Source organism: Prinia subflava, chromosome 5 (assembly GCF_021018805.1).
Source record: "Prinia subflava isolate CZ2003 ecotype Zambia chromosome 5, Cam_Psub_1.2, whole genome shotgun sequence".
Classification (NCBI taxonomy): Eukaryota; Metazoa; Chordata; class Aves; order Passeriformes; family Cisticolidae; genus Prinia; species Prinia subflava.
The window spans coordinates 51923579-51941238 of NC_086251.1; the positions used below are offsets into that span (position 1 = coordinate 51923579).

Genomic DNA, 17660 nt, shown 5'->3' on the forward strand with positions numbered 1-17660 from the left:
ACAGCTCCCAGCAATGGTTACCTAGGCCTCTCTAAATTAGAGTTTGGGGGCTTCCTGCCTCTTTGTCTTTCTTGGATCACTTTGAGTTTTCACACTGTGGAATTGGTTGTGCTTGATCTTTTTGCATCTGCAACTTCCTCTACCAAGGAATTCAGTTTAAATATGTAATGTTTGAAGAAGCATCTGGTTCTGTGTGTATTGAAGCTGCCTTCTGCTCATTTGCAGTCTGAAGTCTTATAATGGAGGAAACAACTCACCTTCTCCATGCTGCTCAGACTTTATTTCAAATTCTTTCACATTCCCCTCAGTTATCTCATTTCTGTAGGAAGAATTCCTTGGTTTATGTATTAAAAACTTAGTGTGAGTTCCTCACAGAAAAGCCATTCTGTATCTTCCTGTATCTTTCCTATATGTGCATTTCACTTCTTATCCTATTGGAGATGGGGAGATAATTTTAAATAAAAAAGTCTGATGGAAAAATATATTTTTTCTTACAAATGGCTGACGATTTCCATCACAAGTTTCTTGTGCCTTTTCAAGTGATCTAAATTGACTTGACAAAAAGCCAGTGTACATTGTTCATATCTGAAGTTTTAGAGGTCAATACCAGATTAAAGTTAACCACTTCTTCATCTTAAAAAGTCTTCCTTTCCTTTTTATTATTCTCAAGATCCCTTGATAATCTTGAGCTGTATCTCTGAAAACAGAGCAGTTACGAATGGGAAAAAAATAATACAGGAAAGAAAAACAGGGGTTTTTAACTGTGTGAAGAGAAATACAATAGATTGACACAAATGGTTTGCACTACAATAGATAAAAAAACCAACCTTATATTTTGTAAAAAAATAAGCTTTTCTTTAAGTTAAAATGTAATTTTTGTTACTGTTACTGGTATAGTACTGTTTCACAGAGGAAATTTAATCAGTCCCCCATTGAACTAATTACCCAGCATGTCAGTAGGAAGAGGCAGGTCCATGCCAAATCACACACTCTAAAAAGGCAGAACAAGAAATTAAAGAAAAGATATGCCAAATTTTACAGATTGGAAGCCATGGATGTGACTGATTAAGGGTTTTTTTTGATGATAAGCCATATTGCCTGTAGTCCTATTAGATTTGATTTGAGACCTCCTCTCCTGATGGCCTGGGACAATATCTATAAAAGCAATTGTCATTCTTAAAAGTCATTTTAAGTCATTCTTTCTCATCACTAGCAAAAAAAATTGAGGTGCTTTTTGTAAAGTGCATTGCACACAGCATGCAAGTGAGCAGCACAGAGTTGGGGCAAAGAGCAGCTTCTGAATTGCTGGTGTGGAGGCTTTGAGATCTTTTGACAAACAGAATACCAGTATGTGCATGGTGTGTGCTTAATGCAGAGAAGTATTATAGAGCACTCATCTGAAATTGGCCTTGAATTCAGCATCACAGCTTGTTTTTCGTATCACCAGAACCATAAGAATCTGTCTGAAACTGATTTAATTTGCTTAAATTACCTTTCTTTTTGAATTCCTGCAGCCATGAGCTTCTATCCTATTGAAGAAGCTTTGTTATTATGTTGAATTGTGTTGACACCAGAAACGGTTCAGCCTTCCTTTGAAATGAATTCTTTTGTGTCCATAAAATTCTTAGACTGAGGAAGTGAACTGTGGTTTTCCAGTGCTGATGGGTGATAAATCTGCAAGTAGGAAAAGAGCAGAAGCTGTTATTAACAAACTGAAGCCAGCAGGGTAGGCAAACTGAATTAGTGCTTTCCCCAGAAAAGTTCCTCAGGTGTGTCATGAATTAATTGCCTAAGGTAGAACAAAGCAAGTTTAATTATGATTATTTTCCTGAGGAGGTATGTTGCAATTAGTTATTTTTGAAAGCTGTCTTTATGGGACAATTGAAATACTATGTATATCAAGTTCCCAGCTGCTATTCAAAGTGTTAATTTACTGTTCTCTAAGTCAGTTCCTTCTGTATGGTTTGAACATAAAACAGCATGGGTTTTCTGAGGTAATTATCAAACATACAGAAAAAGAAGGTCTTTTGTACTAATTTGGATATACAGTTCCCTGTTGCAGAGCTAAGGCACACGGGTAATTGGGTTGATATCCTATTAAATAACAGACAAACAAATATTATTTAATGATTACTGGTGAAAATGTTTAAATTGAGAATGGCAGTTTTTTTAAGAGCCTAACAGGTTTTCAGCAAACATTAAAAGTATTTGCACATTACCAACTTCACAGTATCTTCTTTTTCCTTACCAAGAGGTGTCTGTTAAAATAGTTAAACGCAAGTCCAAAACCTAAATAAACCCTTTACAATGCTGACACAACGTATGGATGGATATGTACCCACTTTTCACAAGCTTGGGGTTCTTTTTAGATGATGAAGATGTAAACAGTATATCTGTGATTATCATCTTTAAAATAAGAAAATATTAAAAATCCCTACCATGAATACCCATTTGGAAGTTTGAGTCATTTATTGCTCTATTTTGTTGTTCTTCATTTCCCAGCACTAACTGGTCTTTGTTTCTGGCTCTTTGTCCCTGTTGTCACTTGTGCTGCTCCGTGCTCTTGCTCCTGCTGACTCTGTGGTTGGGCCTTGTCAGTTCTCAGAAGGTGCCTGCTGCTAAGCTGCTGCCTCCTCAGTCTGTCGGGGTGGTTCTGCCTTTTGTGCCCACTTCCCTCAATTTAACTTCATTCTTCTCCTGCAGTTCCTACAGTGTCAAGTTTCTGTATGATTTTCCATTTCTCATTCCAGCCAGCTATTATATTTTGTGGGATTTTTTTTCAGTTTGGGGTTTTATTTTTCATTTTTGCTCCTACAAAATAGCTTCATTTTCTACTTCGCTAATGAACTATAGACTTCCTTTTATAACTCTGTGAAGAAATGTGCATGGTGATTTCTCCATAGAGAAAGTGGAGGCTATAAATATGGAAATATCCCTTTTGGCTTTACAAATTTTAATTGCTTTGTATATTATGCAGATTCTGAGGCTGTAAAATCTGATGAGAGCAAGTAACACATTTGTATATTCACTGTCTTAAAAAAGCAGGCAGATTGCTGAGAAATATGCAAGTTTTTGAGTGTGCAGGTTTAGGTCTTGTTGCTGTTATTATAGGGTGTGTGGGGTACTTGCATGGCTAAGGTTCTTCACCAAATGCAAACGTGATGTGTCTAAGCTGTGTATTTCACAAAAGCTGTGAAAGGCAACTGGAGCAGCTGCTGCTGCCATCCTTCTGCCTGCTGAGATCACAGGAAACTGAGCTGGAAGGGACCTCAGGACATCCACAAGTAGATCACCACCCTAAAGCAGGATCAGCTTTCTGAACATTTTCCCAACAGTCGTAGATTTTTGAGTTTGAGGCAAGAAATCAAGAAGATCTCATGCTGTGTTTGGTACTTGAAATGATTTTTCTTTTATTGGTGAAAGAGTAAAACAGGGGTATAATTTGGGATATTTTACTGTGACACCTGAAAATTGTTTGTTTGGTGGTTATTAATAAAAAAGATGTATCTGCAAATGGGTCTGGGCCCTGGAGCCAGTAGTCCGTCGGTATATAAGGGGTATCAGGTAGGCACTGAAATGCCTCACATTTCAGGATAATGCTTCAAGCAGTTTCTCCACTCTAGTGGTTTTCTAGTGACATTAGAAGGACTAACTTCTGAATACCTGTTGGAAGTGCAGACAGCTGTTTTTAGCTATGTTGGAGGGAGAGAGATTCAGATATTAATAACTAGGAGTCTTCCCATGTCCTAGTTTCAAGGATCACCATATTCAGAGAGATGGTTTGCTTTGATCTGGCCACTTGCCTTGAAGTTTCTCATCACTGGAGGCAAATCAGAGAAAAAAGAAAGCAAAAGTATTGATTTGCAAAATTCAAATTAGACAACATAGATACAGAGTTTCATGAAGAAAGATGGAAAGAAAGGAAATCCAAATTGTTAATGTGTTCCTTAGAATAATTAAAAATATCTCTCACTTATTAAGATCCAGCTTACAGGCTGTTAAAATATTCAGAATCCTGTGGCTGATACCCATTTCTGCATGGATCTGACCCACTTTTTGTGTACAATCAGAGTCTCCCCAGGTGTGACTTGTACCCATTACCTCTCCTCTTTTCCACATAGCTCTTTGTAAGAAGGCAGTTTCCATCATCTTTGTAGCCACCCTTTAAATCTGGAACTTGGTCTCCCCTAAACCATTTTTTCTCAGGCTAAGCAAGCCCAGTTCTCTCTGCCTTTCCTTATGTAGCAGCTTCTTTTGAGCATCCTCACTGCCCTTCTCTGGTCCCTCTTCAGCCTGTCCCCATGTCTTTTGTATAGCGTGGCCAAAACTGAACACAGAGTTCCAGATGTGACTTGAAAAGAGCTGACAAGAGTGGGACAATGACAATCTCTGCTAGAGATGCCCTTGTTGATGTCCCCCATCACCCAGCTGGATTTCTTTGCTGCAGCTGCACACTGTTCACTGGTGGTGAGCTTGTTGTCCATGAGGATCCTCAGGTCCCTTTCACTTTCTGGCTGGGCACACAGCTCCAGCTGCTCCTGGTTTTTCCTGGGCTGTGTGTGTTGGTATGCAGGCCCCTGAGTTGCTTATCTGCTGGTTTTCATCTTGGGAGGCAGCTAAGGAACATTTGTTGCTGCTGTGGCTGGCCTGGCTTGTCCCCAGCTGGTGGCAGTGATGTGTTTATTGTTGCCACTTTGGACACCCAAACTCCCTGAGTCCTTCATTTTAAAGCCCGGCTCACTGAGTGGGACAGCTTGCTGCCAAGGATTCTTTTGCCTCTTCTAGGGAATCTAGAAGAGTTCATAATATTGAAGGGAGTTTGTGTAGACCCCGCTTCACTCTGTGTTGTCTGAAGCTCTTTCTAGATCTTACTCTAATTCTTTGATAATTTACAACAGACTCTTATAGATATATAAATATAATATATAAATTGTACAAACTGATGCTTTTTAAAATATAATTTAATTTTCCTGTATATAGATTCTTTACATACATTGACCAAACTATTTAAAACCCTAGTTATCAACATTTTAAATTGAGTTACCTTTTGATGTATAAAACAATATGTAGTTTAATGGAGATAAACGTAGGTTATCAGGTTCTAGTCTGTCAAAAAATAACAAACTCTTTTGTCCAGTAGGTGCTGAGGGTGTACAAAGCTGCAGTACAACAGACTTTGGATATACTCTTCCTGCCTGAAGGAAGAGAATTTCTCACAAGCACGGATGCAGTGAGCCGAGACTCGGCTGATCGCACCATCGTTGCGTGGGACTTCCAAAGTGCTGCAAAAATCTCCAATCAGATTTTTCATGTAAGATTGACAACTGCTGTTGTTCAGGTCATGATTTAATATTTCATACTTGGCAGTGTAGTAAAAAAAAGCGTTTGATTTTCAGTAAGGTCTTGTGATGTATAAGATGCCTTTCATGTAAGTTGATGACTTTGTTTTTATACTTAACATTTAATTGTTATTAAAAATAACCTCGAGGACTGAGAGGTCGTCTCCTTGTGTTTAAAATATTTACATTTCAGTGCTAATTCATTGACATCTAAGCTATATTTAGGCAAGGACTCTGCAGTGTCATTGTGATTTGCCAGTGGTCCATGGCAGTAGCTGCTATAGCACAGTGTTTCCTTTCCCACACTTTTTCATACATTTTTCATCAGCTGTAATGAGGGCTATTGACAAATAGAGTTTAATATTCACATAGTAATAGCAACCTGATATGTGCATCTAGACACCTAATACAGAATAATCACAGAGGCAAAATTTGCATTTATCAGTGCAGGTGCAGTATTTCTCAGACATCTAACCAAGCAAGACATTTAACGGGCTAAATTGTCTAGAAAGGCTGACAGCTTCAAAGGAGATTACCAAGGCAGTTAATAGAAAATTTCAACTCTCTGGGTGTTCTTTGAAAACCCAGGTCTAATATCCTATGTAATATAATATGATTGGATTGTATATAGATGTCTTTTGGCTGAAATGTGAAATGAACAGTACTCTGCTGAAAAGAACACATAGTTGATGATTTAATGGGATTGTTTCGTGTTTAATTTCCAGAATTGTGTCTTTGTACTTGGATCTATTGGATCTATGAATACCTTGGATAGACAATAGAAAAGGAAAAGAGAAATAACTGTGAATATATAAATTACAGACCAGAAAGGTTCAGCATCAAGCAGTAAAAACAAACAGGACTACGGCATCTCTGAAATGGACTTTCCACCCCTCCCTCCCCCCCACTTTTCTGCACTGTGAATAAACAAAATGTGGTGATGACTTTGCAAACTCTGCTTCACTTTTCTGAATTTCACCTTTGAAACCTTGAGGGAGTGAGTCCCTCAGCTCTCCAAACAGATTAAATCTCAACAAGACTTGATCTATTGCTTATCTGCATTGACAAAGGAATAGTTAACAGCTCTAAAATAACCCATTACTACAACATACCCATGCTCCTACAGACTGTGTTGTGCTTCCTGGTCCCATAGTTCTAGGCACACCCAGAAACACACAGTTGCACTGTGCCCAATACTTAACAGTACCCAGAACTTCCTTCCCAGTCCTTCACTTCCAAATCACACAACAAAACCTATCTGGTGTTTTTCCTGCTCTACCACACAGCCCATGGTCTCCAGTGGTCACTGTCATCCTGGAGTTCTTCACATGCGGATGGATGCCACAACCAAAGCTCTCATGGCATCAAATCTCAGCACTCTGTCTTTAAGTTAGGCTGAAACGAGAAGAGATTTGGACTTGGTGGAAGCCATGTGAGAGCAGTTGGTTGCTGAGGGAGTGACCATGCAAAGTTTTGAAAGTAATCTTAATTCAGTCTTAAATAGGAACTGTACAGTAAAGCCAAGTCTTACTAATTGCTGCAGATATTTATGAGTTTGCAGCCAGCAGCAGCCCACATCACTGTCATAAGCAGGCTAATAATGATCCTTTTTTTTCTCATCTTCTCCTTTTTTATAAGAGTGGGATGGGGAAAGGTGTCTGTTTCAATCAGGTGTTTTCTGTTCCTGTCAGTCTGGCCAGAACTGGAAGGATGGAGGATTTGAGAACTGTTCAAGGTAGCATGGAAAGCACAGTATGGTTGTGGAGGAAGGGATAAGGGAGAAGATTCACTTTCACAAACAAATTTTGGGTTTCCTTGAGCAGGAAGAGGATGATGAAGAATCATCTGGCTGGAGTTGCCTCTCTTACAGCTGTTCTGCACTATAATTATGCCTCAGAGAGATAGGAGATTTTGGTGAATATCTAGGAAAACAGGGCAGAGATTTGATTTAGCATTTGTCCTGATGTAAGACTTCCAGTAGTTTGTGGTGAGTTAAGTATCTTTATATAATGTATATATGAAGATGACTTGTCCTTACGTTGTCCTTCATGGGCTCTCAATTATGTCAAGAGGTAATTTGAATTATTTGAACTAATCTTCTGTTTGATGCAACAAAACTTCCTTTGAAATGATTTTCAGGAGCGTTACACTTGCCCAAGTCTGACCCTGCACCCGAGGGAGTCTGTGTTTGTTGCTCAGACCAACGGGAACTACATGGCTTTGTTTTCTGCCCAGCGACCCTACCGGATCAACAAAAAGAAAAGATACGAAGGACACAAGGTATCCTTCCCCACCAGAAATCAGTATCTGAGTTTAAAAGCAACATAGATAGCAAAGCACCTTTGCTTTTTAATATGTCTTCTAATAGTGTTTTATTATAAATCAGTGATAGATATTAATTGGCTTCATTTGCTCTCCCATGTGCCAGTCTATTTTGAATCATATGCACTCTGGAGAAAATAGTTATTAGAAGACTTTATGAATGCTTAATGTCTTGATTAAATAAGATTTTGATATAGCTGTGTCTTAATAAAGACCTGGAGAAATCTTTAGTGTATATTTATTTAAAGATATGCAGGTTCAGTACAATATTAAATTTCAGTATACCACAATGAACTTTTCTAATTAGCATCAAGAGTTACCCTGTTATTGTTTTTCACAGGTGGAAGGATTTGCAGTGGGCTGTGAATTTTCTCCAGATGGAACACTTTTGGTGACAGGAAGTTCAGATGGCAAAGTGTTTTTCTACAACTATCATACTTCAAGGATTATTCGCACTTTGTCTGCACATAAAGAAGCTTGTTTGTGTGCAATATTTCACCCAGTCTTGCCATCGCTCCTTGCAACGTGTGATTGGGCTGGAGAAATCAAGATCTGGCAATAACAAGCAGAGTTACTTTTTAGGATGTCTCTCTCCTGTTAGTCTGTCAAAGGCTTAGGAAATAAACCAGAGTATGGAATGTGAAATTCTGTTGGGATGTGTTGTAAGCAGGAGAGAGCAACATTCTGTTGTCTTTTCTTCTCTGACCTCTATGTTTATGCTTTCATAATGCAGTTAAGATGGTTTTTTGGTTAGCTGTTGAGCTAAGAAGTGGTCCTACTCTCTCTCTCTTAACCCTGGAGACAAATTTTTAACCCTTTTCTGTCAATCTTCTGGTGCTCATCCATTCCCATTCTGCTTTGAGTGAGCACCTAAATTTTTAAAAAAAATATTGCTCTTTTTATGCATCTTTTCAATGCAGCTTTCTTAGACCAGGGTTTATCACAGAGTCATAGAATCATGTGAGTTGGAAAAGACCTTTAAAATCATTGAGTCCAAGCTTTACCCAGTACAGCCCAGTCCACCACTAAACTGTGTCTCATAGTGCCACATCTGCAAATCTTTTAAACACCTCCAGGGATGGTGACTCCACTTCCTTCCACTGGGCAGCCTGTTCCAATGCCTGACAACCCTTTGGCTGAAGAAGTTTTTTCTATTACCTGATCTAAACATTCTCTCTCACAATATGAGACCATTTCCTCTTGTCCTCCCCAAAAGTTGAGGACATACCATTTAACAGAGGATAATGTTCAGAACAGTTAATATCTATTCCAATTTCCTGAGATATTTTTCCCCACTTTTTTGAACTAGTTTAGCTCCCTGACCTGCTCACTGGAGGATCAGAGAAGCAATACTGTAGTTCAAGGTAAAACAGCTTCTATCTATAAGAAGGGGAAAGGTCACAGGGCAGATGGGACTGCTGCTTGTTATAATGCATAGCTCAGATTACTGTAAAATGCCTCTGAGAGTTCCAGGGAAAGGTGTGACAAGATAGCTTGAACCTAATTTTGAAGTCAATACATTTGTGTTTTTGAAATCTTGATGTTTAAACTTGAGTTTTAAACTTACTTTTATGACTGTATAAAAACAAAATTAAGCTATGTATAAATACTTTTAAGAAAAAAATAAACATTTTTTTAAATACATGCTATCTCTGTTTACTACTTCACTCCTATTATTCTTGACAAGTTAGTACACAAGCCTATAATGGAATTGATGTTTGGGAGGTGAAAAGAATTAACATGTTACACTAATTTATTGCAAACACATATGCATTACTCCATAACTCTTGATGTCATTTGGACACAGAAAATTATCATCATGCTATTCAGTGCAGGGGAGGTTCTTTGGCACTCAGACAGGAGTTGGGCTATTCTTCAGCAAATATAGAGTTCATTAGGCCATTACTGTGTATTTACATATGTAGAGATTGTTTGTAAATGTATTTTAAATTTGTTTTTCCTGCACTTGTATTGCTTGGTTCTAGAAAACATTTTATGTGCGTGTGTGTATATATATGTGAAAAACAGTATGTCTAAGCATCATATAAACCATATGTATTCCTAATCATGATTCCATATAATCATGTATTATCTTGAAGTGAGTCCTGTAGGCTTGTCTTGTCCTTGGTCTGGTTAGTCTGTAAAGGTGTTTTAACATAACACAGGATAATTGTGCTGAGTAAGTTGTCTCTGTCATGGAATCCAGAAACCATGTATAGTAGCAACTTTTCCTCTGTAACATCGTTTTATTCTTCTGATTTTTCACACTGGCAAAAATGCAAGGGGTTTCTATCCACTTTTTGTGTGTTTAGTAAAAAAAGCCTTTTCAGAACACCATTGTGAACAGCAGATTTTAATTAATTAATGAGCATAATGTACTCCATTGGTTTATAGTTTATGTTCCTTACTGCCTGTAGTAAGAAATAAGTCTATACCAAGACTGTGGGTCCGCTTATATTGTTTGAATTCTGGACCAAGATATTGTGGCTGCATGGTTTGAATGACCTTTTCAACAGCTATGGCAGGTTTTAACATGAGGCATTAAATTTAAGTGAGTTTTGCTATGAAAAAGCAACTTTTTCTTTGTTTCCCAGATTGCTTTTTATTTCTTGCTTCCTTGTTCAGCAGTGAGCTGTTCAACAGGAGCCTGAAGTTTGCACTTCTCTTCACTGTGCCTCTAGTATACAATCCAGCTGTACCTTAAATAGAAACTTGTTCAGTGGTTTCAGTGTTACTCCAAATTCAAGCTGTGGGATCCTCATAAAAGTCAGAAGGAAGTCAGCTGGAAGTGAAGTAGCCCTCGCCTGTTGCTAGGCAGGCTGAATCCCAACTGCACAGCATTTTCCAAGGTGGTGGCCCTGTGTTCCTCCCTCCTGGTGTTTTAATTCAAAATTTACCACTTTAAAACTTTGGGCAGCCAGGTTGTCTAATATGAAGGATGGGCAGCACTGTAATTGTTCCTGTTACAACCTGGTATCTATCTCCATAGGACACAGTCTGTTATTTTGTTAAGTACAGCCTTGAGAAAGGCCTCTGAAATAAATGTGAGCTTGTGGTAGAAATGCCTTCTTGGATGAGGCCTCAGCTCATGTGAACACTTCCCTCTGTCTGAGTGAGCTCTCAGCACTCTCAGCCTCAGTGAAACACTTCTGGGTAGAGGCAAGGTCTTGGGAGAGCAGCCTTTGGGAATCACTGCTGAGAAAAGAACTGCACTTTGTACGATTCCCGTGTTATTGCTTCAGTTTAACTTGTGTGCTGAGGTGTGATCCAGAATTTATCCCTCCTGAAATTATCTTGCAGCTATAAATTGTAGATTATTTGAGGGGTGGAGAGGGAGGGAGAAGCTTAAATTTGATTAAAGGTAGTAGAGAAAATAAAAGAAACTTGAAATTGTATAATCTTAAGGAATATTGAAATTAGAATTACATTTGTGTCAGATTTCCAAGATGGCTGGAGTTTAATTATTTAGAAGATCCAGTCAAAGGTTTTATAATGCAATTAAATTATTTTCACAGCATTATCTCCTTAAAGTCTCTCTAATATAAAACTCATTAACACATAGACTGAAATTTAGTCATTGAAAATATTTTAGAAGAGTGGTGTCAATTAAGTCTTCATTATGATTCAAACACAAATTCTTCCTTGTTATCTTATGTAATGAGCTGTAATCAAAAAATATCCACATTATTCCATTACTCCGCAATTACCAAATACTGTTTGGGCTGCAAACAAGGATTATTATGGTCAGATGAAGCTTTTAGAATGTAATGAATTGTTGGTTAATTAATTTTATTCATCAAATTGTAACATATAAATTTTTGTGTCTTGCTTTAGGAGAAATTCTTTTAGTTTTATATAGGGCTCTCTAGGGCATCATATGTTAGAGCCAAGGCAGAGTTTTCCAGCATTTTGAAATGGTCTAGACTGTGTAGATAAACAAGCCAGATTAATTCTAATCTATTTTGTACTGTACCAAAAAGTAATAATGCCAGTCTCTACCACTTTATTATTTGCTACTGGAGCATTATTAATTTGGGGTATCAGGGGATGCAAGCTATTCAACTGTCTTTATCTCAAAAACCTGCTAATTAGCAGACAGTTATTAGAATCATTGTGGTCACTCAGCTGAAGTACTGTTGGTGATTCACTATATTTCAGCTATTGGCTTCATCATAAAAATAAGGTATGGCATTACAATGGGATTACTCTTTCTGTAGGGGACAGGCAAATGTAAAGATACAATACTATGGCAGAACAGAACAAAACAGGCAGATCAAAAAATTGTGGGATCTCAAATTACCCATTCTCCTTACATAAGGGTTTGGCCTGCATTCAATTGAAAATATTTGTTCTTCCTTCTTCAGATAGCCTTGATCTTGGTCCCTTAATCCTAGCTCTTCGTAGTCACTGCTCGCATCCTCACCATTTAATTTTCATTTTTTCTGTCCTTGTCTCAGCCCCTTGTCTTCTGCATTTAAAGGTGTAGCAGTCTGTGTGCTTACACTACATTCATCTTCTCTTTTACTTTTTTACTGTGCTCTGACTTGAGACTTTCAGGCTTTCATTCCAGTTGTCATTAGAAAGGCAGACAGAAATCCCAAAGCACTCTGCACTCCATTCTTGCCTGTTTTCCAGTTTTAATGAGGCTTATTACTTTGGAGAGTCTCCCCTTTTCTTAGCCTCTCCTCTGTCTGCTTCTGTTTCTACCTTTGATTACTGCTTTACTGTCTGCACAGATCCTTTTTATTATATGAGTTCCTACAAGGATTACCTTGTCAGGAGTGCACTTTTGTGGGAAAAAAAAAATAGCAAAGAAACCTCACTCACCAACCCTCAGAGTTATTGCGACTTAGAGTGCTTTAGCTCACAGAGTGTGCAAACTGCGTTGCCCTTAAATGAATTTAAATGAGGAGATGTGCTCTAAGACCATATTTAATATGTCCCAGCTGATGGGACTAGACTGGGGATAGTTCAGAGTATCCCATACTTCCCCAAATGCTTTTACATTAGATACTGTGATTTCAGAAGTGAGACAAACTACATGTTTATCCTGTTGGGCCTTACTACTAGCAAACATGAATGCAGCCTCAGGAGCTGCACAGTCTTTGGTGCTTTCCCCTTTCTATGATAAATTTCTCACTGCTGTCTTCATAACTAACCTCTCTGTGCAGAGTAGCCATAGTCTGATGTTTTCACACTTTGAAGGATTGAAATGCAGGGAGTTTATGAGGGGGAAAAAAGGCAATTTTAGAGGTGCTTGACCTCCAGTGGCAGGAGGATGAGCTGGCTGTGCCCCAGAGCTGGATGACTCCTGCCACATGTGCAGAGTGACTCCCAGCTGGGACAGAGCAGCCTGGCATGGGCTGGGAGTGATGGGTCTCTGGAAGGGGCAGGACTCCCTGTGCTGGATTTAGCTGGAGGTTTAATGGAACTCAGCTTATTCATCTCCCTCTCCCAGTCCCCGGATATCCTAGAGAAGCTTATTTAGAAGCCTACCAGAAAATACCTAGGTACTGCACAGAAATGATAAAGTTTCATCCAAAGGTAATTCTCACTACATTTTCACAATTTTGCATAAGTGCCTCTTAAAATCAATCTAAATTTTTTTTCAGGAAGACTTTGGAGAAGGTTGAAGTTCACCAAGGTTGGAAGTGCCTGAAATGATGGTCCAGACAGTTTCAGCTAGATCCATTTGTCTCAGATTTCCATCAGCAGGGCAGCAAAACTCAGATAATATTCTGAGGAAGATTTCTACTGAGAAATTGTTTGAAGTGCATCCTTAGAAGAGCAGCTTATGTAACAACTTGTGCTGAAGTGTACCTTCTCTGGTACAAACCGGCTTGCATTGAGAAAGCAATTTCCTAATGTTCAGATTGGTACCACTTGTTTATAAGCAAGTAGCAAAGAATTGCCTCTGAATATGATTTAGATATATCTTCACCATGGACTATTTTTTTTTTATGTTTTATTGCATAACCACCTCCTTTGATGGTTTGCCACTAAGAGCTGTAAGTAAATTCCAGAGCTCTTCCACCTCATGGTCCATAGGAAATTAAGCTGAATATGAGGTAAAGAATGTCATAGCTTACACATACATTATAATTTATATATATATATATATGTGATAGAGCAAATGAAATAATTTGATTAATTCCCTTTCCTTGCTTTTTAAATCCTCGCTTAGGCAAGTTTTTGTTTTTAAAAAGAGTTTCTTATAAATGAAGATCTACTACCCCCAGCCAGTCTGGATGGTTAATTTGCACATCTTTGCTATTTGTTTTAATGCATACAACTGCTTTAAATGCAGACATCAGTTCAAGTCACATACTGCTTTTGGTACAGAAATGAAAATGTTTATTATGCCATTAATATGAAACATGCAATGTATGAACTGTAGGCATGCAGTGGACCAATTTTTTTTTGTTGCAACCTCAAACAGGTAATGTTTTGACCAGATACATAACCTCAGAATCTGAGCAAAAGCCATGAAGTGAAATTTTAATCATATCCAAAATGTCATCTTTTCTCCTGGCTGGGCTGTGGGGTGACCTGAACAGAACTTCCACCTGTCAAGATCTCCCATTACCTTCTCAGGGCAGCTTCCTGGTCCATTCAGATGGGGAAACCTTGCTGCTCTCATCCTGTGACCTTGCCAGAGCTGTGAAGCTGCAAGGCAGGCCTGGGTCAGCCTCTAGCTGATAAACCTGCCTCTTGACTCTGTAACTTGCTCAGGCTGCATTGCCATGCTAGCCACAGCCAAGAGCTTTTCTTTGGCCTGTACTGCACTTATTTATAAAAACCAACAGAAATTTGCTGTAATTTGTGGCCGTGCTTGCAGGACAACCTCTCAGCAGTTCAGTGTTTAGTTACTAACTCTGGCACTGCAGTTGCAGTCTGGTCACGGCTCCTTCAGCGACAGGTGAATTGCAAAATTCACCTGAGAAGCTGTGTACTTCCTTGGATAATTGGTGTTTTGAGAGCTTTACAGGGAAGGCAGTGGAGACAACATGTCATTATTGAAATACAGACAATGCTTTTGGGACTCCAGAATCTGGTATCATTTACATTTGGACCTCTCGTCTCTACTTCAGAAGTGCAATTTTAAATAATATTTTTGTTAATGATGTATACAATGTTTTCCTCGTTTTTCAACATAATAGCTGAACTACCACATTAGCTATGCAGCTTTGGGGATTTTTGTTATTTGGTGCATTTTGAATGCCCTTCAGAGAGAGGGAGGTTTGCAAGTCTGATAAGGTTTCTCTGAGGGAATAAGAAATTTCTCCTCTTACTTTTCCAGTTGCTTATAATAAGCTGAATGCTGTCTTTGGTGCAACTGAACTAAATCCGCTGGAGTAACAGAAAATGTGTCCTTTTTTTACAAAAGAAAAATTTTACTTGGACCTGGGCTTAAATGCTTGCATTTTGGTCAACACTTATGGGTCAACACTTTAATACAAAATCTTGCATTCAAATTTGGATGTGCTCACAGAAATGAGTCAGGGGAGGCTTAGTTTGATATCAGGTTTTATATTCAAAGGGTGGTTGAGCACTGGAACAGGCTTCCCAGGGAAGTGGTCACAGCACCAAGCCTAAAAGAATTCCAGGAGTGTCTGGACAATGCTCTCAGGCCTGTCGGGTGACTCTTGGGGTGTCCTGCCAGGTGCTGGACCTGGTGGTCATGGTGGGTCCCTTCAACCCAGAATATTCTGTGACTCTGTGATTCTGTGTAATACTTGACATGTGACGTGGCTCCTGCACTTGGTGTTCCAGATGAAAACTCCTACCTTCCTGGTGCACTGAGTCTGTTTGGGCATTGGCATGACAGAGATTGCTTTGCTCTTCACGTTGTGTTGCTGCAGGAACATGTAACAGGGAGCCCCGAGCTTCCTTTCCTCCCCCTGTTCTCTATCCTCCCCTTTTCCATATACTTTAAAGGATGCTTAAGCATTCCCTTGGGAACTGCAGTCCTAAAAAATGAGGATAATGGCCTTGTCATTGTGTTTTAAACTGCCTTTTACTTAGGTGTCTGTCAAGGGAGTAATTCCAGAAAAATTGTATTCTTCTTAATCTGGCCTGAGATCTGATGGTACCATTTTAATTTGAGTTGGGAAGCCTAGCTGTGCCTAGCTTTTCACCAAACTCCTCTAGTTTAATAAACTTGCATTTAGTTTTGCATTAATTATTCCTGAACCTGAGATCTTCTTGAAAGGTGGCAACTGAATGAGCAAATATGAAAGAGTTTCATGAGAGAACTTGTCAGAGGAAAATTCTGGCAGTAATTTGAGTAAATTATAGAAAAAATATCAATGGACTCTTCAGGTATTTTCTAGAGGGATGTTATTTTTTTTTCATAACATAAGGACTCATCATTTGCTCCTGAAATTAATAGCTCTGTTTTTATTTTTAACATTCATAATTACACATTAATTTGCTCTTTGAATGCTTGCATTTCAAATTCTACAATCATTCCCTTTTGAGCAAGTAGTACTCTGAACCTCTGGGAGAAAAATTCATGACCATTAAGTACATTTGAAGTGTTACAACATTATCAGGGTGATTTATTTTTACAGTCCCATCCATGCAGTCACTGTAAGGCTTCCTCAGAACATCACTGTGCAGGTCTAACCCTCACAACGTCCTTCACTAACTTCTTCTTTCTGCTTTTAAACACATCTCAAGATGTGTCAAAGATTGTTTTAAATTGCCTCATGTTTCCTTGGGATTTTTTCCCCTCTGCTGGTTCTATTATTTCTCTGTTTGTCATTCCTCAATTACTCCTCAGGACAATGATTCAGGACATCTTTGAATGCCTGTGATGCACCTTTGCCTTCATGGGCACAACCACAAAGAAACCTGGAGCTGGGAGAGCTTCAGCCATCAGTTTTTTCTGGCCTGTAGAGAACACACTGAAGTGTGGTGGAAGTATTTGTGGCTGGAACATTGTTAAGTACCTATCAACACAAGAGAGGCATCACTGATCCCTCTGTTTGGAATGCCATCTCCCATCAAACAGTGTGATGCTGCTTTGTGAAGAAGGCACACATGAAATACATTCTTTCATTTTCATATAGGTGTGGTGCCTAGTTTTTCAGAAAGTACCCTGTCATCCAGGCAGCTTTTTAGGAACATTTTCTAGTGTTGTGACCTGTGCCACCAGTGAGATGATAGTTGATTTCTCTTTAATACCTCTGTTACATATTGGTGCATCCAGGATGTAGGTGGTAGGCTTGAACCTCTTCTGCTTTATCCCTGTAACAAACTGTAAAGGTAAAAAAAAATGTATTTTTAGTTGGATTGATTATAGAATAAGAGGTGCTGAAGTCTTGCCCACAGAATGCCAGGAGAAGGTATCAGGGTGAGAAAAGCATAATACATTTTCCACTTGTTTCTGTAGTTTCCCAGAAGGGAAGTGGGGTTTTGTTTCAGGTCCCGTGCCCTGGAAGGCTGCCTGTCAGAGCAGTGTCCTCTTGGCAGCAGAGCCAGCTCTGTCTGAGCAATCTGCTGTCCCTGGACAGCTCTCACAGGGCTCCTCACCGTTGTGCAGAGGGAAGTGGGAACCAGAGGAGGCTGGAAGGTGAAGGTTTGAGTGCTCAGCCCTCTCCTGCATCATTGGGCAGCTGAAATACCCTTGTGATGGCTGCAGAGGAGACCCTCCACTGGGCTGGCCATAGCTGTCTGTAATTGAAAGTCTCTGCTGCCTTTGCGTGGGATTTCTCAAGCTTACTTTGGAAATTGTTCCAAAGGTTTTGGAGAATCACAGAAAGGCTTGGGTAGGAAGGGACCTTAAAACCCATCTATTTCCAACCCCCTGCCATGGACAGGGACACCTTCCACCAGACCAGGTTGCTCAAGGCCCCATCCAGCCTGGCCTTGAACACTGCCAGGGATGGGGCATCCACAGCTTCACCTGTGCCAGGGCCTCACCACCCTCACCCTCAAGTGAAGAATTTCTTCCTAACTTCTAATCTAAATCTCTTCTTTCAGTCTAAACCCTTA

The 17660-nt window shown here is 39.3% G+C and overlaps 1 protein-coding gene across 2 annotated transcripts in view; it reads left to right on the forward strand.

Moving 5' to 3' along the window:
• Window positions 1–10241, forward strand: part of WDR25 (WD repeat domain 25) — a 60807-nt gene extending 50566 nt beyond the window's left edge. Inside the window, exons 5-7 of one of the 2 annotated variants that reach the window (XM_063399372.1) lie at window positions 5141–5311; window positions 7479–7619; window positions 8002–10241. In XM_063399372.1, the coding sequence (XP_063255442.1) occupies window positions 5141–5311; window positions 7479–7619; window positions 8002–8223 (534 nt within the window). In that variant the 3' untranslated portion in view covers window positions 8224–10241. The remainder of the gene's footprint in view (window positions 1–5140; window positions 5312–7478; window positions 7620–8001) is intronic. The other variant, XM_063399373.1, reaches the window with a different exon arrangement.
• Window positions 10242–17660: the final 7419 nt, after the last annotated feature.